The sequence below is a fragment of the Merops nubicus genome, unplaced genomic scaffold (assembly GCF_000691845.1).
Source record: "Merops nubicus isolate BGI_N331 unplaced genomic scaffold, ASM69184v1 scaffold39340, whole genome shotgun sequence".
NCBI classification, from domain to species: domain Eukaryota; kingdom Metazoa; phylum Chordata; class Aves; order Coraciiformes; family Meropidae; genus Merops; species Merops nubicus.
Window position 1 is genome coordinate 35,164 of NW_008584302.1, and position 24,401 is coordinate 59,564.

The window sequence follows — 24,401 nt, forward strand, 5'->3', positions numbered from 1 at the left end:
ACTGTCTCGGGCAAAGTCAGAATCCTGTAAAGTCACATATGGTCTTTGTAAAATGCATGGAGGGAATTATGGGTCAGACTGCTTACAAGTGAGTTGAAGAGCTACATACTACAACTAAGTAAGAAGCAGTAAAAGCAAACTATTTCTCCCCTTTCTTTCTCATGTTTGAGCTTCCACCTATGTGGATTTAATACTCCGCTAAACATAAGAGTTTATGATCACTCATTCAAATAGTTAAGATGAACCACCTTCTATCTTTATAACAAAGTCTGGAAGAAGTGACATTTCTGGCATTGCCTACCTGTTATTTATGAATAGGCAGTTTAAGAAACTGTAAGAGACAGTGGCACAATACCCTGTCATTCTGAAGGGGCTCACAGCCACTTCCCATCTCCCACAGAAGTGTGCTCAAAGGAGCTGCACACAGGCAGCCTAGGAAGAACTCCTTGGCTTCCCTTCTGAAATGGTGCCACTCTTCCAAAAGGAACTTGGGACCAGAGAGAGGCGCAAAACAAAGCAGACAATGAGAAGCAATATACTGATTAAAAACAAACTATCAAACAAAACCCGCACTCTTATTTGCTACATTTCATACTTCAGAGAATCAGACTGTAGTTAGGAGTTAAGCAAAATCTTTAGACACAGCCTCTACAAAGTTTGGTGCAGACATTAAAATACCAATTGTACAAATGATTGTGAAGACTGAAAATGCCATCAAGCAGAGCCGGTCCACTACAGAGGCTGCAAATTTCCATTCGTTGCAAATGGCTTCCTCTTCATCCTGGTCTCTGAATCGATTCGCAATGTACCTGACCTCTTCCAAGATCTTAGCCAAATCTGGGTCGCCTTCAGAGGGATGGCCACTGTGCAGCAAGTTTTCTTCATCTGTTGGTGAGCAGGTCATTCTCCCACAGATCACCCCTGAATCAGTGGTAGGTGTGCAGTGAATCCCTTCCAGCCCCCTAAACCCAATGTATAGCATATTCCCGTTACTGGATTGCTGTCCACTCACAGTGTTCATCTCCACACTTGACAGGCTACATCGACGCTGTTTATGTTGACAGGCAGGACGCACTTTATCTTCCCCTGGCCTTTTCATCCTCAGAAACCAAGCACACCAGTTGAGAAGGATGATTCTTGTCTGAAAGAAAATATTGGAGAATAAGTACCTCTTCACACAGCCACTGTCTTTAGGCACTATTGGTATTTTTGTGGCCTTGGGTGACTGTGGTCCATGGTCTCTGCTTCGTCTGCACAGGAGTTCTAAAAGATGGTGCCAGAGCTTCCCAGCTGATTAATTTGTCAATCATTGAGGCCATTCTCTTATTCCAGTGATGCTGTTGATTGCCTCAGGCTGACTATCACTGTTGGGAGTCCCCCCCTACTCTGATGGGAGTCTCCATAGTGTTGGTTTTTCCTTACACTTGAACAGTGATACAACAGCCTTTCCTGCCTTTACTAGATACCATGAATTAAAAACCTACTTACTGAAGAAGACTTACTTTTTAATAGTCTTAGCAACACTGCATTAGATTATAGTCAGTCCATTACAACTCTTTCACTCATACTTGTGCTCTATCATTAAATTCACATGACTTCCTGGTTTAGAAGGGGCTGCTACAACTGATGCTAGACTGGACTGGTCTGGATCACCAAGCTTTACAATGGTTTACCTCTGTTCTCCCATTGCTTTCATGACAGTTGATTGCAGATTTTAGAAAAACAGATCTGGATATAGCACAGAGAAAAGATAGAAAATTTACTTTGCTTTTTAAAAAAATACCTGGCAAATTTAATCAGTGTGTGTCATTTTATTGTTTTCCACATAGCCTTAATCTGACCTTACAGAAAGTGCAGGCAAGCCAGATACTGCTCCAGTTCAGATGCAAGCTTCAGTAATTTCAGTCCGATTTTAAGAGCTTATTCCAGTGTTTCTTTTCCAGAGCAGTAATTAAATATTATTGTCTCTTACAATGTGCAACTCTTACACTGTAATTAATATTATATTTGGTCTATTTATTCTGACTGTGGATTGCCAGTCAGAGCAGATATTATATCCAGGCAAACATCCAACCAGAGACAGATCTTGTCCTGTTACTCTATTTACACTATGAAGCTTCACCAGCATCTGATCCAAAATCCACCAGCATCCAAAAAATGTCTAAGGGACTTCAGCTTCTCAACACTAAAGCTGACTCCTCAACCTTAGGCTCTGGTTTTTGAGGGTATTTTGGTTTGTACTAATCATCTATCCCCTTTAAGTCATCAAGCATGCATCTAAAGGTAGATACCTTTTATTGTCTTCATTGAAATTAATTTTAAAGCCACTACCCCAGAATAGGCCAGGGCATCCCTCATTATCTCTTGTCTGCAGGGCACTGCTGTATGCCCAGTCATTTTTGCTACTAAGGATAATAACTACTCATAGTTCCAGAGAGGAAAAAAGATAAAGATCTTTCCATCTTCAGTAATGCCTGGTGCTGCCATAAGCTGGGTGAAGTTAGGAAGAGTGCCCAGTTAGTTGATGATACTCATCAATATTTAGTAATCCAATTAGCAATGCAATGTTCTCTGTAAAAACAACCATTCATGGAAGTACATTATAAAGAAAGTCTTATGTGCTTAGAGAAGACTTTAATTTTTTCTTTGCACTTTACAGGTGTTCTTCACCAGAGATATAAAGATGAGGATTTTCAGAGCAAGTTTCATTTCCACTTTAAGTGCCATCTTTAACAAGTGCTTTTTGGGCTATTGACTTTCCTGTGTGCACAGCAGCTAAATGTGTAGCAGTTGCACCTCGAGGATGGTGAATTTTGAGCACTTGTAATCTTCATCAGCACCTTATTTTTTCCATCTACATGTTTCACTTCTGACGTCTGCAACTTACTTGAAAATCACCTTAATTTATGTAGTTAGGTTTCAGCAAAATCCTGAGTTGCTTCTAGCTGTTGTGAAGGAGATTCTCAATAAAGAAGCAAGTTGAGGTAAATTCATTCTCTCACACACACATATGCTAACTAAGAAGCCAACTACACAAAACATATCTGGACACTTCATTTCTGATGAAACTACTTTTCAAAACCAGATGTTTAAGAGGGATTTGTATGTTTTTAACAGTAAGAAGTAAACATGGGTCACTAGCTACTTTGGTGACATCTCTTGGACACTTATGCAATGGATAATGAATGAAAATCAAGCCTTACCCATTTAGGCATTTTCCCCCCATCTGGATCATGATGATGGTATTGTAGAACGATAACAGTGACAACAACAGAAAGACCAACAATAATCATGGTGCTGGCAAAATACTGAGCTGCAAAATAAACAGATAATTACAGCAATATACTTAGGCTGATATTGCTTTGTAGGTATTACAAGGGGTATTTATAATCATGCATACGTAGCATTAAGTTCTTTTTCCAGTGTAGTGATATATGTGCTACTTTAGGTACTTCTGAAAGTTTTCTCAAAAGCAGAGAGAGCAACCATTATTTTGAGAGGATAGCCAGCCTACAGTAATTGTCTTTGTGGAGCTGAGCACTTGCCTTTCGTAAGCACTTGCCTTTTCACAACCTTGGAAAAAAAAAGTCCTTTAATTTTCTTTCACCAGTATTGTAGGGAGTGGCTAGTACTTCTTTGGAAAAGTTTCTCTTTCTGTTTGAGCAATTAAAATGTGAAGATTTAATCATGTTTAGCCCTGTTTTCCTAATGCCTCGACGGTTATGTTGAGACTGCAACAACTTCTTTCATGGAAAACTGACTCCTGAACACCTTTCCAAAACACAGATAGGTTCTGTGTTTTCTTACAAATAGAGAGCCTGGAAGTTGTATAGGAGATGAGACCCAGCGAAGTCTCTCATCAATTGGCAACATTTTTCTAATTTGGTTGTAGTAGGCTGTTGTACAGGTGGCAGTTTGCCTTACTACTGGGCCACATGCAAAGTCACTGCACCTCATCTGGCAAAAACTAAAATTGAATAAAAGCTGTAGTAAGCTTACCAATTAAGGGCACAGAATCAGATGTCGCTGGCATAATTTCAGCCACAAGTAACATGAAGACAGTAAGAGACAATAAAACTGTTATGCCTGAAAGATAAACATGAAGTATGAAGCTAGATTAGTGGCTTGTACTTACAAGGGAGTAAGAAGCCAAAAATGAAATCTCAAGGGAGAGCTCTCTGCAAGATGCGTTTCCAGCATTACCCTTGCACCAGCGAATCAGTAGTACTCCTGTCCCTTCTTGTACTACTTCAAGCTCAGGGTAGAAGTGCTGCCAAACTAGTACCAATGCTTGCACAGACGTATTTTTAGATCCTTGTAACTATACAGCTTTTGTCACCATTTGCTAATTAGCTGATGGAAATCAAAGTAATTCTTGCTGCTTGTTTGCTTTAGAAACATGGTCTGATTTTGACCATTTGAACGTATGATATTTGATTAACTGGCATGAAAGCTACAGGTGGTGTAATGCATTATATTCCTCAAAAAAAACCCAGATTTGCTGTCTTGGACAGACTTTGGGATCTTTTTCTGTTAGCTGTTAGGTTCTGCATGTGACTATACCCAAGAAGTCTTGACAGGTGATTTTTGGAGCTTGACTACTGTTTCTCAGTGATGAGTTCCTATCTTTCTGGAACAAGGGTTAACTCATTTCTCTGGACTAGTCTTAAACAATTAGGAGTCGTTGTCAGGTGGAAAAGAATTCAGGAACAAAGAATTCATCTTAAAATATGGGGGGGAACATCTTGATTAGGGAGGCTACTACTTGATTAGACCATGTTCTGGAGAAATGTCATTTTGTTTCTACCTTTTAACAACTGTGTTAGCTCAGCAGAAGCCAGTGCATTTGCAGTTTCATATGAGGCAAAAAGTTTCATTATATATTGAACCTCCATTTTAAGGATCAACTAGTTAAAGCCATCAGATTTGTTTCAGAAACCTACTTTAATTAAAATTCACAATAAAAATCAGAGTAGGAACGATCAGAATCAGTCTTCCTGAGAAGGCACCTTGGGCTCTTTACACAACTCGTTATTAAGGAAGTATTAAGAGGAATCCTGTGTTAGTGTTCAAATGCATATTTGTAAACTTTACGCAGTGAACTTGGGGACTTTTCTTCAGCAAACAAAACATCAAAAAATGAAACCCTGCTTCTTAAGGAAGGTAGTCAGGAATTGTGAGGCTTCTGCTTGCTTGGCTGGAAGCTCTCCATTTTACAACTTCAGTGTACTAAGCTGAGAGCAAGGGTTAAACATCACACAGCTTCAGCACCAAACAGTAAACCTAGCTCATGAGCCAGAACAAGGCACACAAGGTATTCCTCCTTGCCTACTAAGACTGCTATAAAAACTTTTAAAACGACAACTTCTTTTGGTTTGGTCACATTTACAGTATCCTATTAAGGACTTACCTAGTGAGATCTTTTCTCCTGAGTCTGCTGGAAGCAGAAAAACTAACAAAGCAAGTGCCGAGATCAGTACGCAAGGAATAAGAAGGTTGAGTCCATAATAGAGAGTCCTGCGTCTCATTGTTACTGTGAATGTTACATCTGGGTAGGGTTCTTTACAACATTCATAAAAACTCTCAGTTCTCTTCCCAGGAACTCCTGTGTAGCAGGGAAGAAGAAGAAAACCAGAAATTAATGTGAATAAACTGCTTATTATGTAGTGAGTATTTTTAAAAGGGTAAATCTAGCTTTCTAAGTCTTACTATAGGTAAAGCTAATACTTTAAGCTTAATTCCCAATTAAGTAATTTTTTTTTCAGCTAGAGAAGAAAAATCAGATAAAAGATACTTATTCAAGGAGCCATTTTGTCATATTCTTTTAATCTGTTCTCAGAGTTTCAAGTGTCACTAGCTAGGTCAGTTATTCATTTCATTTCTGTCTTCCAATCATTATTCCATCCATTTTAGCAGTGGAGACAAGGCTCCAAGTCCACAGTGTAAGTAAGAAATCAAGAGCTTACCTACTAAATCCCACTCTCCATTTGAGATATAGCCTGATATATCTGCTTCTTGCATTTGTAAGTCCAAGGACCAGCCTCCATAAGTCCAAGATCCAAACTTCAGGTTACACTTCTGAACATCAAATGGAAACCAGCGCACATCTATGTAGCATGAGCTTTTAAATATGCCTAGATTGGAACAAGAACACTTAATTGAAAGACTTGTTCCAGATCATTTCATGTACGTTCTGTAACCAGGCCTTGTTCTACGTTGTGCCTTCTGTTTTTAACTTGTAAAACATATTTAATCTTGGTAGTGTCTTGACATGTAAATAGCAAGTGTCAGTCATAGAAATAGGAAAGAACTGTACCATTATTGTATTGGTGATATGAACTATTTTTTGAACTACACTTCCATTTTGGCACATAATGGGAGAATATTTAGAGAAGAGCTCAGGTTTCTAGATCCTGGATTTCACAAAGAAGCAGAACCTGCAATCTGTTTCTCCTATCTCTTTCATTTAATAAAATAAGAAATCCTGAAAGATTATTTGCTGTCTTATCAGATTTACATGATGTTGTTTTATTCAGGACAGCTAGCTTCTTATTTTTCACTTGTTGAGTCAGGCCCTGTTATTTAGCAGCTTTCAGGGCTGAATCGACAAGCCCCCACCAAAGGCAACATCATAAATCAAAATAACAGGCAAGCTCCTGAAATCCTCTGGGGCTATTATGTAGGAAAGCTAATTTGTCTGGAAAGCTTTTGGCTCTGCAGAAGTTTTTAAAATTCAGATTGTAGGAAGAGTTAACTCTATGAATTATTCTCATTGAGTTTGGGAACAGAAATGGTGCTCCACTGCTATACAACCAAAGTCAGTGAGATATTTCTGATATCAAATAAATATCAAATGCACACCACTTTCTTTTCAGACTAAAAATTATTTTGATAAAGCATCCAGTGATTCATTTCAAAGAGAAGATACATTTAAAGCATTACTGAACAGCTTACTATAAAGTTAATGTGTTAATAGAATATTAATAGCTAGATTATTGAAATAAATTTTTATTAAGAGGCATTACCATGGCTTTAACAAACAATACCTTTTTATATTGAGGGCTTTTATTTTTTATCTACTCTTATACTTCTAAATTTCTGAAATAGTTATGACAAAAGAATTTACATTATTGCAATTTTAAAGATGTATCTTTTATGGTGGTTTTTATACAAATGTGTTAAGCATGTAATTCATAATGCATCTAGGCTTACAGCTATCAGATGGTGCTAGCTGGATCAATAAAATATCAGAGAATTAATGTGAAATTTGAAACCACAGCATGCATAAGTATGAGTTACCAAAATTTGTGTCATGAAAGCAGCATACCTGGTGGCAGATATTGGCAATGTCCTGAAGAATTGACTAGAACATTAGTGTGAAATGTAGCATCAAATCTTTCATCAGCACTAGAATAGTGAAGAAACAAAATGAGTGATATGCTCTTTGACTGGCTGAAGCATATCTGAGGCAAATCTGTTCTTCATAAAAAGGATTATTTTTCCCCCAAACTTGACAGCTTTTCTCCTGTCACCAGTTTTCTGTGGCCTCAGAGTAACTGGCCTGATACTATTGGATTTGTTCCTTGTTAACAACTATAAGAGAGGGTGAGCCACTTCATTCTGGCTGCTCACCTGTCCTACTACACTCATTACAGTAGCTTGGCTTTCTTGATTTCCATTTGGAAAGTAAGCGCTTTTTAAAAACTTCTCAAACGACCATACAAGATCATCTATTCTCTTGCTATCTATATTAACAGCAGCTAATGGATACTGAAGAGATGGCTACTCCAGTGTCCCATCATTCTCCTTTGCATGGGTGAACATTAGTACTATGTGTCATACATAACACTGCTCAGTGCAGCTCCAACCTTCACTACCTACTTCAGAACCCACAAACTGGGTTCAGAAAAAAAAGAGGAATGCTATTAGAGGTGCCAGCATAGTGCTGCTGGCCAGGACCCGCCCTGGTGTGCTGCTCCTGCAAGTCTCTAGAAAAGAATCATAACATTACTTAGAGAGTGCTTCTAAGTATGAATTGGCAGCTACTGCCAAGGAATATCTCAGCTATATCTGACACTATGACCCAGGAATTTACCAGGCATTCAAATTTAAAAACTTCTAGATGGGAAACAACCTATTTTCCAATATTTAGATGATGAAAAAAAGACTTTCCAATGAAAAGTTTAGTAAGTTTGCTGACTTAAATCTCTCTATGAAATCTTTTTAGATTACTTAGCATTGCAATCGATACATACATAGTGTTGTGCACTATTTCACCGTTCCCATTTACTATTGCAGGTTTTGTGGTAAGGTATTACAGAATCTGATCTTTTAATCTGAATCATCCTTTAAAGTTCTGGACCTAGGTATTCCAGAAATTGTCACAGTTATTAAAATTGGTGCCTAGATTAAACTGTGCAGAATGTACTGGGAAGTTACTAGCAGTGAATGGTCTTCGCATCTCAAAATTATTTCAGGAACTGCTGAGTTGAGTTTGTGTCTGGTGGCTGCTGGTCCTTATAGACATAGGCTCCTTTCTTGGGCTTTCATTTCGGTAAGGGGTAAGCAAAATGAGACATAGGCTACTGTACTTTGTATTGTTTGCAGTTTCCAAACAGCCACCTTGGAAGGACGGGTTGGCACAAAAAGCAAATACAGTGCCAGCCACTCTGGGGTAGCACAGAGGAGGTCACACAAGCCTCAGGGTCTGGCTTCTTGCTGCAATTTGTGCTCATTGATCTAAAAACCCGTGCTGTCTCTAGGCTGATTTGCCTAGATGTCTCTTTGCCTGTTAGTGGTTTACCATCTCATAATTTTCTAATCACTTTCTAAAACATCATCAGAAAAATACGGTAAGAACCTGAGATGGGGAGAAAGTGAAATATTCATAGTTCTAGGAGAAAATAAAGAATAAATGGTATCTTTTTGTAGCACGAAAACCTTTATTGAAATACTATTTTTTTAAAAGAGGACTTTAGTATTTGATCTATTCTGATGAAATTTTTGTATCTCAGAAGCCAAAATAAAGCAATCATTATTTTAGTCATTATTACTTTGCATTTTATTTTCCCCTTATGTATTTGAAGAAATTATATTTTAAAATATATTTAGACTGGTTCATGAAATATACAGAGAAGAAAAAAACCTAAATCCAAATAATGTTTTGCCTCTCTGGAGCTACATTTTTTCCTGTGGTGAGCAGAAAGCTCACAATGTTGAAAATCTTTGCATTTAATTTTAACTCTGAAGACAAGCAGAGAAGTCTAAATATTGTGTATGTAGCATGAATGGCTCCTAGCACTTTGAGGGGGAAAGGGTAATTCAGTTCTAAGGCAGCTGAACGAATGTAGGCCACTCCTCTTCAGCTTCGCGGCTCACGGCTGGATTCTCGGCATTTGCGTGGCAGCTTCTCCGCCGGCCGGAGCACTAACTGTTGTTCTCCCCGCTGGTCTCAGCTGCCTCTTCTCATGACATTTGTAAGAAACTGGTACTGTTAAGATCTCTACAGTCTGCACTGCTAAATTTGGCAGAAACAGTTTCAGAGGCTATTGGGGAAAGGGCCAGCAAGAAAGCTCATACACAGACATACATTCACACAGGTATCCACACACATGTGCCTAAGTCCTGTTTCCTTAGAAAACCAGACTCTGTCCTGCAACAGGTTTCTATATTAGACATGGACAAGTAATTGCTTTGACTTGAAATTAATAAGGGCTACATGATAAAACTCAAACAGTCAAATTTAGGATGTAAAAATATTCATGCCACACAAATTACTTGTCAATTAACAACTGGAAATAAAATTGTTAGCCTCCTAGCCTCCTTTTCAAAAGGACACAAATGATCTAAGAACATAGGTTTCATTGGCATGGGACTTTGCCTTTCATAAGACACATTCTTAAAAGAATATCAAGAACTACTCAGACTTAAATATGAATTTCTTTTTTCTGAAAAATAAATGTATGTGTTTTTCTACACTGTGCTTCCAATTGGTTTTTAAAATGCAGTGCTTCAACTGCGAATGCACCAAGCAGCCAAGCTTTTGCTTGATGACTTTGGACTCAAATGTAAAAATAGAAAATAATTTCTGCTACATTTCTTTTTCAGGGTATAGCCACTTGAAAGCAGATATTGACGGCAGTACATTGAGATTACAAAGTTGTAGCCAGCAGATGTAATCCCCCTGGGACCTATCTGGGGAATCTCACATTTATAAAACTGGAAAAATGAAACTGTTAAACTGAGACATAACTACCAGAATTTTTGTTACTTCATGAAGTATTGAACATTATGTGGCCATTTGGAAAATACCATCAGAAATGAGCACTTTCAGTAAGTCTAGTAAAACTAACAAAGTGGAAGAGCACCATACATGGCACTCACACAGTCAATCCTGGAAGCAGTACATTCACTTCCCTCAGAAAAGCTACAGATGGACCGGCCCTGCTCACTTCAGAATAGACTGGTGGTAAAATTTAATACAGCTGCCACAAGTTTCTCTGTACCAGGCTGCAGCATAAGGACTCCAAGACATACTGAAACATGCATTCATTGAAATAAAAAGTGAAATTATAGTTAATTAATGTGTTTGTAGCTGTAGATGCATGTCCCTAGTGAAGTATATAGAAATTGAAAGCATCTATCTCAAAATATGATGTCACTATGAGAATATTTTAACATTTCCGGTGCAATTTCATACAGGAGTAAGAATTTGTTTTAAATAGCTTTGCTATCTGACTACTCTGAATAAGATTTTGGATTAAATATTTGTTCAAAGTAGAAACACTGTTGCCATAGTTAGTGTTGCAATAATTACTTTATGACTGTGCCATAGTTAATATTCCCAAGAATCAAAAGCCTATATTAACAAAAAAACTAGTGTTTTCAGTTTTTCAGGTTAAGTTATCCTTCTCCAATAATGAACTTCAGCTACAGTTAGCATATATATATACATATTAATATTACTAATTTCTAAAAAAATTACCCTTTTCTTTTGGATATACCTACTTAAATATGGAAGCATAAATCCCCAGGTATATTGAAAGTTGCTCTCAGGTATGTGATATACATGAGAAAGAATATTGTCATAAATCATTCTTTTGGAAACCTCCAAATTGCTGTTATAGAGTATCAGTCTTATGGCATATACAGTGTGTTATTCAGCAGCAGAACGGAAATGAACGTGTGATTTGTTGGATTTTCCCAAGAATGCAGTAATTTACAGAATCAAGGTAGCTAGGAATAAATGCTAAACAGAAAAAATTTGCATTGAAAAATACATTAAGCAAGATTAATGTTGCAAAAATGCATGCCCAGGTTGCATGCTGTTCCATTTTGTGTGCATAGCATTTGAAAGTTTTTTTTTAGGCTGGTGTATGAACAACTGGAGTGTTAATTGCTGTGATTAAATCAGAAATAAGAAGTAATCTTGACAGGGAGTTACCATTACTGTAGTGAACTCTAGTGGAGATCACCTCAAATAATTCAGTGTTGATTGTACCTTTGTGAGAAGCACCGTGTCAGGTTGTCACCAAAGCTGTACTGTAGGCCCTAGAGAGAAGTACTCAAGTGGCTGACAAATGCTGTCACTGGGTGCTGTTATCCTATTATTACAATTGAACAGCACCTGTGACAGTGACATTGATCGTAAAGGTGATCATCCAGTGGCAAAAGGGAGCATAACTGCAGCTGACATATTGGGTATGACTATTCTGTAGGTCTTGTTATAACAAAAAGCAGCTCCTGAAGTGGGAGTGGGAATCAGGTTGATAAACACAGCAGGGTTGTATTCTTAGTAGACATATGGCAGAGAAACAAGAAAATAGCCATCAGGAAGACAAAAACTTCATGTCATCTGCATGGGCAAAAAAATAACAATGTACCCTGGCTACCACAAAAGAGGCAGTGCAACATGTGCAAAGCAGATTTAAGGTCTTTCCAGTATCTAGGGAACAACACACAGGCCTACAATAACTGCAGAAAAAGAAAAGTTGTTAAAGAGCAGGCAGCTCTCAGTGCTTTATCTTCTTAAATTAAATAACTTCCACAATGGGAAATACCAGATAATGATGCAGCCAAAGAATCTCTCAATGTCAGCCAAATGTTCTGCAGTGGATTGATGGCAATCTGTCCGTCCCTGAAATAATCCCAACTCAGAATAGATAGTTTAAAGAGGAGAGCAGAAAATATTCTAGTTATTTTTATAGCAGAAAAAAAAGAGTGACATCAAAACTGGACATGGGAAAATGCAAACACAATTTCTGGCATTTACCTATCCTGCCTCTAATGAAACCCAAACTAGAACTAGACAAGCAGTCAAAAGCCATATTTGAATTCACCACTAAACATTTAGACCAAACATATAATTTGAGATGAAATTATTACTACCCGTACCATTAAACACAGCCAGAAAAGTTTTGTTTTCTAACCATTTCACAAAACCTAACTAGAACTGGCAGTAGGCAGGATGTCCTTGTTTATGAAGTACTTACAAATACGACTTTCTGTTGTGTAAACAGGACTTGGTAATTTTCAAGTCTTGAAAAACCTAGAAAGTTCTGGAAAATAAAACCTAGGCATTTTGATGAGATTATTACATCATTTGCCCTGCCTTACCTTTGTGATCAGACACAGCGCTAGATGGTCTCATTTAGGCTCCTTTTTCCGCAAAAGGTTGGACTAGTTGTTCTTTTCAAGGTCCCTTCCAATCTGGGCTATTAAGTGATTCTATAATTCTATGATGTTCTGTCCTTCCCCACACAGAAAAAATGTGTCTACCTGTTATAGAGAAGAATATCTGGCTTCCAAATCAGTCCATCAGGAAAACGGACATTCTTCACTCCTGGGTATTCAGACACGTTCCACTGCAGATAATGATCTGTCCAGTACTAAGACATACACACAGAAAAGAAGTAAGGTCATCATATCCACTGGGTTCCTGTGGTTCTCTAGGGACTGGATAGACTGAAGCAATAGGTGTTGTCTTGTTAAAGAGATACTATCTAGCTTCAGGCAGTGAAAAATTTGGAAGGGGTGAATTAGGCCACCTAGAGCTCAGTGGAAGGCACAAACATCTCATTTTCAGTTCACACTGCAACGCACATATAAAAGGAGGTTTGGGGTGCTTACGTTTTATTGTTTATGCTGTGTCAGGTGCCAGTTTGTGATAAAAGAGATTTTCTTTTACAATTCATACATTAACTTCAGCTACGTTTCTCTTCATAGACAACTTCTTTTTCCTGTTATTGGAAATTCTCAGCTTGAAATAACTTGATTTTAGACATGAGGTGGAGCGGCCAACAGTTGCTGATGACAGAAAAAACTGAAATGGCAGAACGGTTAGTACTAGCATGGAGGTCTTAGCAGCTCCTGGGGCCTGACGTTTGGCAACCTCTGAGGCAGATGCTCAGCAGCACTGCACTGTCCCACAAACACTGTCCCACTTGGAGGCGTCTGCCCTGGAGGTCAGCCGTGCTCCTTTCAGCTCCTCCTTGGCTGCCAGTATAGGCAGGGGGTCTGTCACAGTCAAATGACCAAGGGTTCAGCATTGCTGAATTCCAGATACTGTCACTGAAACGTGGGTAGTGCAGAGACATGAACAAAAGCACTACAGACATAACTGCAGGCAGCTGAGTATTGTGGCAGCTTTAGCAAGGTGGTTACCTCCTGGTCTCCTGAGAAATACTAGCACAGCCTACTGTGTTTTTGTGAAACTGAGGTCACCCTTCACCCCCTTACTAAGCAGATGACTTGTGATACAAGGGTGGTTTACTGTTGTGCGCAAAATGTATAAGTAAGAAATAAATTTCATTCTGTTTCACAAAATTTATTTTTTATTGTACTTTATATGCTTCATTTTGTTGTGTCTCTATCTCCATATTATGTTATTTACATTCACTTCACATAGCTGTAGGCACCATGTAACTTACAGTGAAAACTTCTCCAGATGCACAGTGCTGTTGCAATGCAAATGTTAGTAATTTGAATATAAACTTTGAAACATGTGAGTAAATGTACAGCACTGTTCTGCCAATGACTAGGCCCAACAAGAGTGATACAACCAGCAGAAAGGCAAACCAATAAGTAGAATGTATTGACAACAAGAAAGTCATGACATGAATGACTGCCGGGGGTACAAACAAGTCAACCAGTTCACACACAACCGACACCACTCCCAGCGATCCCAGGAAAGACACAATCTGACCCACAACAGGCAGTATAAACAGAGAGCCAAGGCTTCCCATGGACGGCAAGGGAAACAGCCAGACCACAAGGTTAAATAAATAGGATAAAGGTGCCCACATGGCAACTCTCACCTCCATGTTTGCAAAGGTCTGAACTGCTGGGGGCCCAGCTCCAGGGAGTGTCAGGAGGTCTCTCCTTAAGCAGGAAGCTCTGTGAAGTGCACTTCAAAGACAGACACTCCTCCCTTCCTGCAAGTGGTCCCAGCTTTTATACCCAAACAGACACCTGGCCTTTGTTCACTCAGTGCAGGACCCCTGGGGCTCATTTCCCTTATGGCTCTCCCTGCAGGGCCGACCACACCCTGGGGGGAAGCTATAAGGCAAACTCACCACCTCTTTATGAAGGGCTGTGGGAATCACCCATATGTCAACCTTAATTTGGGGCTCAGGGTTCATACCCCAGCATTTCAAGCACTCAGCCCTTCAACAGTCTAGTGGCCCTTGTCAAAATCTTTGACAGATGTTAAGGTCAGGAAAAATTTCCAGTGCATATTGTGGAGGTAATATTATTGACCGTTCTTGCAGGATATTCACATCCAATCGTTCTATATAATTCCTTGCTTTACTGTCAGAGCCAAATTCCAGTTTGATACACCAAACAAGTTCCCAGTTAACCTTACACTGCAGGTATTTAAATGCATTCTTGTACCTCTAGAACAGTGTTTGTAAATTACCATTTTGATGCATTCGTCACAGATCTTGCGTAAAGCTTTTACTATACAATTTCTAGGCCTGTGCTTCCATATTTATCTCATTGATTTTCTACTAAGAATTTGTAATGCCTTGCCACCTGGACAGATGATTTGAGTTGTGCATTGCTTTTTCCTTTTGTTTTACAGATAATGTGTTTTTACAGAAATCTTCAATCAGAATATCTGATTATCCCTGTTCATAGGTCTTTCTTTTCACTGCCTGCTCCATTCACTGTTCTCTCACTAAACTATGTGTTTTACTTACACTATCTATACACAGCCTCTATAAGCTAAACTGCTTCTTATCCTTTTTTTTTTCAGAATGTTCACATCCTGTTTTACAGTAAATTGTTTTAGGTGAATTTATGATAGACTATACCACTGTATTTTTTAACCACTTAATCTTCTGTGGAGTGTAGAAATAGAGATCCTCACGATACCTCTATTTTTTCCTCAAAGTCCAGTAATGTTAACAGACACAATGTGTGGGTTTGAGACAATTAAACCTGTGGGCTCTTGTTGGCTTTCAGCAGGTTATTTTCAGGAGCTGACAGAACAGGTCAGTCCGAGTGGTGGTTGCAGGGCTGGGGTGTCAGGCTGCAGCAGCTGCTGCCCTTTGGCTTGGTTGTGTGCAGCAGGCTCTCCTGTTCATCTCTGTCTGAACTGCATTACAGTAATTTACATCAGTGTATCTAATAATTTCTTACTCTGACTTCTTTTAGGACTTACCATGGCAAATACGATGTAGCATAGGGTGACACAGCATGATGTAAAGACCCTTCAAAGGGCAATAGAAAATTTAATATTAAAGGCTGTATTAGAGATAATGTTAAGTGGATTGTACAATTGCTCTGTTTAGCAACGAAGTGCTTACTCATACAGCTGGGCAAGAGCTGCCTCATTTTCTTTTAACTTGAGAGCTACAATTTCCACTGTAGCTGAAGTACATTTGATGCAGAATAAAAGAGCAAACAGCTCAGGTTGTTTGTTGCTGGGTTAGTATTAACATGTGACTAGGCAAGGCTCCTGCTCTAACTTAGATCGACTTTAAGGTTTTGATAATGAACAGTATTCCCATGGAGACAGTGGCCAGGATCAAAGAATCTGCATGTATATTCCCCTTTCTTTCAGGTTAATTTTTGTATTTAAGTATTTTAGTGACTACTATATAAAATATATTTAAGATGCATCACTGATTATACACACATATACATCAAGAAAAGGTGTGGAGAGGAAAAACCTGGCAAAAACTTATTTCAGACCATTTAGCATGATAAAAGGACATAAATTTGCTTTAAGCATGCTTTGAATTTGCTGAATATACCATTAATGCACAATAATAAGCAAACACATCTTCTTTTAATGTGTACACTGGCCATGAAGAATGGCTGCATTTTTGTAGCAATCAGGTGATCTGCTCACTGTAGTCTTAATACGTTCCATGTTCAGTATGTGCTAAGGTGAATAAATTAAAAAAAAATACAGAATATATAAAAGAATCAGGAATTTCCTTAAAGAAAGGAAAAAAAAATCTCAAGAAGTATAAGGAGAAGGAAAATGTACAATAGCTTCTTGAGTATGAATTGTTGTCTGTTTTCCTGGTAAGAAACCACAGCAACTGTTGTCATCGTATCTCAAACCCAAAGACATTGTATTTGACAGTTTTAATCTTTCTGTACAACAAGCCTGTAAAATAACATGAGATGACTACTTCTTCCATGTCAACTGTTCTTTGTGAATAAATGGAATAGCCACGATGTCCTTTGTAGGTCATCAAAGTAGTCATTCGTTTCCTAAAGCCTAGCATAGTGCAAGAGAGGTGCCCTACAAAAAAATGTTACAATGAAAGAAAAAAGAATACATTTAAACTGATCTGGTTAAAGAAACTGAAAGGTGTAAAGGTTCTGCAGAAGCATCATGGTTATCTTGAATAACAAAACTATTCCATAAACCTTTACTGAACTCAAACAGTTCAGTTTCTGTAATGCAGATGAGAATTCAACTAATGGTATATTCTCATTCTAGCTGCTATAGTATGGAAAAAAATCCTCATATCACCCTGTCTTTGTAAAACACAAACTTCTGGTAGAAATATTTTGGGGAAGCTTTAGGAGCCCACAGTAGTCTGCATGGTAAAAAGCATCTTGTTAATTCTAAGTCTTAATTTAAAGTAATGCAAAAAATAACCAATCTAGTCAGAATAAATCTGTCTAGGCTCCTTTGCTTAGGATCAGCTCTATCACTAGGTAACCTTTCAAAGAAAATAAATACAAAACACTCTCACAAAATTCTTGAATATTCTATTTTCTGTTGCATTTATTAAAAAGTGGGTGAAACTTACTCCTGCTCAGCAATGCCAGACATGAGTTAATGGGGGTAAAGTTCTCCACTGTGGTATCTAGTGGTGGCAGTAGTTATAGTTAATGAGAGGATGTGAAATTCTGTGACAACTAAACATTGCAACAAAAGGTAAAATAAAGATACTGTTTGAAAAATGAACACCCGGTGTGGGCAAAACAAACTGGGGAACCATGAAAAAATTCTCTGTTCCCAGCTGAACATTAAGAAACTGAACTGATGTTCCAATACCCATTTTGGTCATGTAACTGAGATGTAGCATTTAGAGAAATAACATAAAAAAACCTCTCATGTCTACAGTTGACTTCTGATGATGACTTAGGTTTAAACAACATTTTGAACAACATATTTACAGCATGGCCATTGTAATTAAAGTCCTTTTGCAGTTTCTTATGGAGATAGACAGCAAAGCAAGTAGGATGGCAAGGACATTCATTTAGGACAGTGACAGCAGCTCTCAGGAGATAATGAACCTCTCTAGAACATTTTTTTCCCCTATATGAGAAGAACCATCTGACAGTTTTAAGAATGTTGATCACAACAGCTATTACAGATTAAATGCAATTCTTGCATGTAGAGTTCTCCTCCACAATCAAATGATTTAACACAACATAATGGATTTGTTGAAATGACTGATAAGGCACTTGCACCTACAGCTACTCTACCTGGGACTTTTAGGACAACATTATCTTATGACAATCAAGAGTTTACGATGGCTAAATCAGCTACAGTAAGTTAGGACCTTACTTAGATGTAGTGACTTAAATTTTTTAAAGTTTTCAGAAATACCTGAAACATCCAGACCTAAATCTCAGCTTTACAATTTTCCATTCAGTTTAGCTTTGTCCACTACTTAGCAAGATACAGAACAAAAGTTTCAAAGTTTCCTGAATCCCAAACCACTCACCAGATCAAACTCAAAGACCAAAGGGGAAAAAAAAAACAACCTACTTTGTTTCACAACTTACCATCTGTAGCCAGATGTTTGTTGTTAATACTTGATTCTTTTCATCCTGGGAGGATGGAGAAAGAGAGGAAGAATCAAAAACCAAACCACAGCTTAGTACCATACAGATAAAACAACACTTGTAACTTATTTGACTACTACAAAATAGCCAGTTGTGTTAAGGTACCTTTAAAAGCAAAGGGCATCGTTGAAGAAGAAACTTCTGTTGCAGTAGGTGGAGATGTTTTTTTTGATGCACAGGTGCTTTGTAATTTATTTCACATTACCACAGTCACTCAGAGTGTTCCCTGAGGGTATCCTTCTGCCAGACTCTTCCCTGGGGTGCCTTCTTTGATAAAGAATCTCAAGGCAGAGCAGATTACCATAGGGATTGCCTATTTCACCTTCATTAGGAGCAGCTCCCTCTCTAATTAACCTTGCACACCAGACATACACAGGCATTAGAAAAAATATTGAACAAAGAAAGTGTGACTAAGCTCAGATGATGTGTGTTGAGGTCATAATGAGTGGCTTCTTAACAGGCAAGTAGCACCACCAATACCAGTGGAACTATACAAAAAGCATTGTATCAGCTTTACCAGAAAATTGTTGTCAGGGTAGAATATTATTATTGTGCCTGGAACAGTTCCAATTTGAAGGCCTTCCCCCTTGCCTCCTGTGACTATTTGGTGTAAACTCAGGGGATACAATAGGAATCTTAATGCTACAGTTAATTAAAGAGTTTAATTCTTCACTTCTCAGACTCAGGAGAACATTGGTGACTATATTTCTATGCACGTTCCGTATCAGTAACCAGTAATCAGTAACTGGGTTGTGTGAAGCTAATAGAATATCCTATATATACTTCCAATGTTACACACTTTCCAAACTGAACACATGACCCTTGTCCCAACACCAGTGAAAGCTTCATTTACAGTCTAAGGAAGTGTCATAGCAAGTTCCACTTGCACAGCAGCAACTATCAGAATTGCTCATACATCTAGACCTCTGAACATAAATCTGACATTCTTAAACTTAAATGTTGTTCCCAAATGCCCAAAAATGGCAAAAAAAAAAATTACTCACATTCCATAATAAAAAAAAAAGCTTTCTTTTTTTGATAATACTCTTTACTGAAGGTCAATACCCTGCACTCTGTTGTACTCTGTTGTACTCCTTGCTCTCGTTGGGTGGACTTCTAACTGAACAGAAGTCTTGACAAACCTTTAATTGAAGTCTTTTAGAGCAGCAAAATATTAAAAGGTTACATGCATGTAAAATCAAATACAGTACAAGGGAAAGTGGCATTTTTAAAGTAAGTGAAACCCTTCGAGGAGCAGCATCAGTAAACATATACCAGTGTAACTAGCATATGTAATGTATAATTACCACTAAACGTATAACAGACAAATAAAAAGTTTTGGGTAAAGACTGGTATCATGTATTAATGAAGACTGTTCTCAGATGCACGTTCCTACCTTCCTTTAAAATGAAAAGTAAAATAAAGAAGCACAGACGACAGATAGTGATTCAGCAATATTCCTCTCTATTTTCTGCTTTATCAGCTCCATGAACCTTGCTTTTTCAAAAGTATCTCAAGTAAACAACTTATTTAAATGGCCTCCTGGGGAAATGGATCTCTTTAACCCTTTGGTTTCAGGAATTCATTCAGGAATTCAGCATTGAATTAGCATGCTGAAGGCATTGCTGAAGATGTCAGCCAGGCAAAGCAGTAATTAATTTGCAACGGTAACTGTTACTCTCTAGCCAGACGAACATTAATTTGGTGCCTCTCTCAACAACCTGCTTGTAGTGTTAGAGCAGAACAAAACTCGTTTGGATAGGATCTTTAATTCATTAAGGAACAATCCATACGAAACCATTCATATCACCATGAACTAAAGTCTACAGACAAGTGTTGCAAATGAAGGACACATAAAACCTATATATGTTTCTACTCATCATAGACATTTTTAGGTCAGGTGTAAATACCACCAATGATAACTTATCATTAAAAGTTCAACAGCATTTTTTCAAAGCTCTGAACACGTCCCAGACAAACGTCACAAGTTCCTGGAACGCAATGTCCCGTCCGTCGCACCTGAGCGAAGCCAAGAGCAGCACTGCTGGGTGGTGGTGTCTCTGCAGGGCAGACAGCAGTTGGGTTGCTTTGCATAGGTGTAACTGGCTACACAGGTGCAGAGCAATGCAGAAACCCTTATGTTGTGGGAAGCTTGTTTCGGGATTATTAGCTGAATGGCACGTACTCTGAATGGTTCAATTCTGACTTAAACTCACATTTTATTCCCGGTGTGATCTCGTTCTACACAGTGGCCCCAGCTTCAGATTAGTGATGTTTCAAAAATTCCCTTTTCAGTAGCAGGAAAAGATTATACTAAAGCTGGAGTGCTGCTGATGCTTAGGCTATTGATACACTGTGGTGATGTATTTTGAAGCCCTGAGCCCACAGCACAGTCAGATGAACTATTTTAGGAACACCAGAAGAGAACTCTACTATCAACCAGCGCACACACAAAACTAGGCGAGAGAGCCATCACTGAGCAGCCAAATGCGAGACCTGAGGGCAACAGCAGACTTTTAACCCAGCTGTGCTGCTGGCAGAATGATTCAGCTGACTGCCACTGCCAGGCAGCATGGGCACATGGCAGAGCCATCGCAGGTTTGCCTGCAGGAGACTCTGCAGACATATTCTGAAAGCCAAGAGTTATTCTGAAGTGTGATCTTTCATTCAAACCGAGCTCAAAGAGGGTATCCTGACAATACTGACTCAAAAGTAACTTGTACAGTGAAGACAAACCCTGAATGAAGATGGCCTGTGATGTTTTCCTGGTGTTTCTTTTTGTTATTTTAAGCATTTAGAGACTGGCAGAATATATTTGAACAAAATAACTCCCACCTGGATCACTATATTTAAAGTTCAGTGTTTGAATCATAAATCCTATCATTACTCCTCAGCAATAAAACCTTTGCTGCATGCTAAGACTTGGGTTATGGTGGTGGGTTTTTATATTGTTTCTTGGAGCAAATGGCTTCCACAGTTTTAGCCATTATTGGATTGACTCACTAGAGGAAAGATTCTGATTCTAGAGGGTTTGTCCCTCTCTATGGTCCCAAGTGAAGCTGGCGAAAGGTGAGGCAGGAGACATCCAGCAGGGTTTCTCCCAGCTAGAAGAGTTGTTTGGACTGCATTAATACTGGTTTTCATCAGAGTTGTGCAGTACTTGTTATAAAATGATGTGTGGGCTTAAAATGCTTCATAGAACTTCACCAGTTTTTGTCACTTTGCAGTATTTTGTAAACACTTATAGAAAAAGTGTTGAACACAAAAGCAAGGGTGTTCCCATTGCAAACCCTTTCTACTATAAAAGAGCAAAGAAAAGGACTTCACAATATATTCAGAGATGCTGGGAAAATTAGTCAGAGAATGAGACTAGAAACTACGTGATGTTGTTTGGATTGGTGTGGGCTTTTGTACACCAGCTACTGGAGGTCACTTGCTGTTCAGATAGTACCGGCCAAGCAGCGCAGTACTGAAGAGTGGGGTTTCATTCACGTAGTGGAAGGCGGGTGGGAGGTTCCTTTGGTCTGCCTGATTCATAACTGTAGGCATGATCTGTGAGAGCAGATGGCAGAGCTGCGTCTGAACTGCTTATCACAGCATTTTATGGCAGTGTCATTAATGCAGGGAGAGTAGTTGGCATGAGGAAGGCTTGAAAGGCCCTTCATTTTGAAGTTATTGAAGGGAACTGCAGTTTCTGTTCTTCCAGTTCCCATCTCTGGTTTTGTCTGTCTTTTCAATTTAAACAGGCTATCAGACTAATCACCTCTGAAAACAGTGTGTCATATTCTCCCATTATCCTTCACTTACACTGTGTGCAGCAGAATATATAAAAGAAAAGATGGAAATTTGACAATGCTTTGTGAAGGGCATTAGCCTGGCCATTAGAAACTTTGTAAGGAACATATATCTGCTGACTTGCAAAGGGATGTCAGCACATTTAGTGTCTGCACTGCATAGAAAAGCTATGCAGCAAAAAGCAAGAGGAAAAAGAAGTAACAGAAGCCTGCATGCCTATAGCCTGGCATGCAGACAGTGATGTGCAGCATCTAGCAAGAAAGTTAATACTTTCCAGAAGATTTGCATAAAGTGATGTCCTGACTAAAATCTATTAGCTGTAATTCTTGTACTTCAAATCCAGATGCTTTATTTCCGCTTACAGCACGTATTTCCAATTCTGTAAAAAATGCTGTATAAACGGGTGTTACTCATGCATCAACAATATTACTAACATTCCATGATCCAGCATGTAAGGCTCAGCACCAGGAACAGGTCACAGAATGTTTTGGATTTCTTGAAAATGGATGCAAAAAGTGTGAAATTATTAAATAAAAAGTCGGAAGTGGAAAATAAAACAACTTCTTCTTTCACTGTATTTTTCTTGGACCTCATCAAACTTAAACACACATTTATATTTGGTGTTCTGACTTTCTCAAGTCAGTGGTACTTTTGTATAAAAACAGAGCTCTGACATCTATGACTTAATCTTGTAGTGGCATAGCTTACTGCAGGGAAGCAACACTCCTTCAGAATTATAGGAACTGTTGCAAACCGTTTAAACTGCTTAAACAGAATTTAAGATGATATGTCTTGCTACACAGCCCAGTCAGCATGGCATGCCAATTCTGCACAACTTGGCCTTGGGCTTGTGCTTGCCTTAGGCCAGCTTCCTTTACATCAGCTGCTAATTTGCCCTGATTTTGTTGGTGATAAAAACCTCCTGAAAGTTGATCTTCCTTATTTTATAGTCAGCCACTCCATGCTGCTAGTGACTTTAGTGAAAGTTGACGGCACTTAGGATATCAACCTTTCTTCCACAGTCCACTTCAAAGCCAAATTCAGCCCTGAGGCACCTTCACTGCTAGCATGATATCTGACTCTGTGACTTTCTCACCTTCCCACGCAGACTCTCTCTGGCTCTTTCAGACCTTTCGGGATAAAGAATTGCAGCATTGCTCGGGATTTAGCTAAACATCTCCTGTAGTGTTAAGGTGAGTTTTGCAGTCCCTCGCCCTCCCTCTGGCCTCCACTTTCATTTGTGATGCAGTGAGTAAAGTGTATTGAAGTCACTTAAATCTCTAGCCAGGAACAACGCAGAGCAAATGTTTGGCACATTCCCAACACAACCTGCTGTCCTAAGCACTTTCCATAATCTTGATGGACAGAATGGCAATACCAATCCCAGATGCAGTGACACTTCCTCTATTTCCTATTTGAATTAAAAAATCAGCCTCTTCACAACATGTGACTGGTGCAGCAGAGCTGAAGAAGAACCTATGTTAGAATACACAGCTGAAAAAGAGAATGTAGCTGAAGCATATTTCTTAAGGAGTTGAATCATCCATACAATGCGTTTAGGCTAGTGACTGTTGTATATATTGGTTCAATTTTATAAACCAATTTATAAATATTTACAGGAGAGGGCCACTTTCAATATAGTGGAGATTCCTGCATGAGACAGGTGGGATTAAAGTCTGACTCTGTTATTAATTTATTGTTCTTGGGTTTTTTTTAGAACCATGACCTATATTCAGTGATTCCTCTCTCTGGCCATATTTACTAGAACTATATCTTGTACTATCTCTTCTGATATTTCTTCTAGCTCAAGATGCCCCTCTTTAGCAGACAGTCCTCTGTGACAACCAAGACCTCATCTTGCTATTATTTCAATTGTGTGCAGCTTGTCACCTTCAAAACATATTCATAAATGTTGACTTAATCATAGACTGATCACCATTAAAGATCATCTAGTTCCAACCCCCCTGCCGCGGACAGGGACACCTCCCACTAGATCAGGTTTCCCAAAACCCCATCCAGCCTGGTCTTCAAATTGCAGTGTAATGTGTAAAGTTTAAAGTTCAAGATAGGGAATATTTATTTTTATGCAATATCTACCTAAGTAATTTTCCTTTGAAATACACACACCCAGACTGGCCTACAGATATAGATTAGATAGATAGATAGATAGATAGATAGATAGATAGATAGATAGATGTAATGCCTCTCTCTATATGTATATGTAATTCTATTTTCTTTATTCCCTGGGTTGTCAAGTGAGACAGTGCCAGCAGTACTTAGAGCTA

General features: G+C 38.7%; 1 protein-coding gene across 1 annotated transcript; it reads right to left on the minus strand.

Annotated features, from left to right (window-relative positions):
• Positions 1 to 248: 248 nt before the first annotated feature.
• LOC103776197 (neuronal acetylcholine receptor subunit alpha-7) lies at positions 249 to 18,300 on the minus strand. The gene is made up of 8 exons (XM_008943700.1): positions 18,262 to 18,300; positions 12,778 to 12,887; positions 7,328 to 7,407; positions 5,967 to 6,134; positions 5,411 to 5,605; positions 4,000 to 4,086; positions 3,204 to 3,313; positions 249 to 1,141 (listed from the first exon to the last, which is right to left on the minus strand). Exons 1-8 carry the CDS (start codon positions 18,262 to 18,264, stop codon positions 623 to 625), a joined length of 1,272 nt encoding a protein of 423 aa, XP_008941948.1. The 5' UTR covers positions 18,265 to 18,300; the 3' UTR covers positions 249 to 622.
• Positions 18,301 to 24,401: the final 6,101 nt, after the last annotated feature.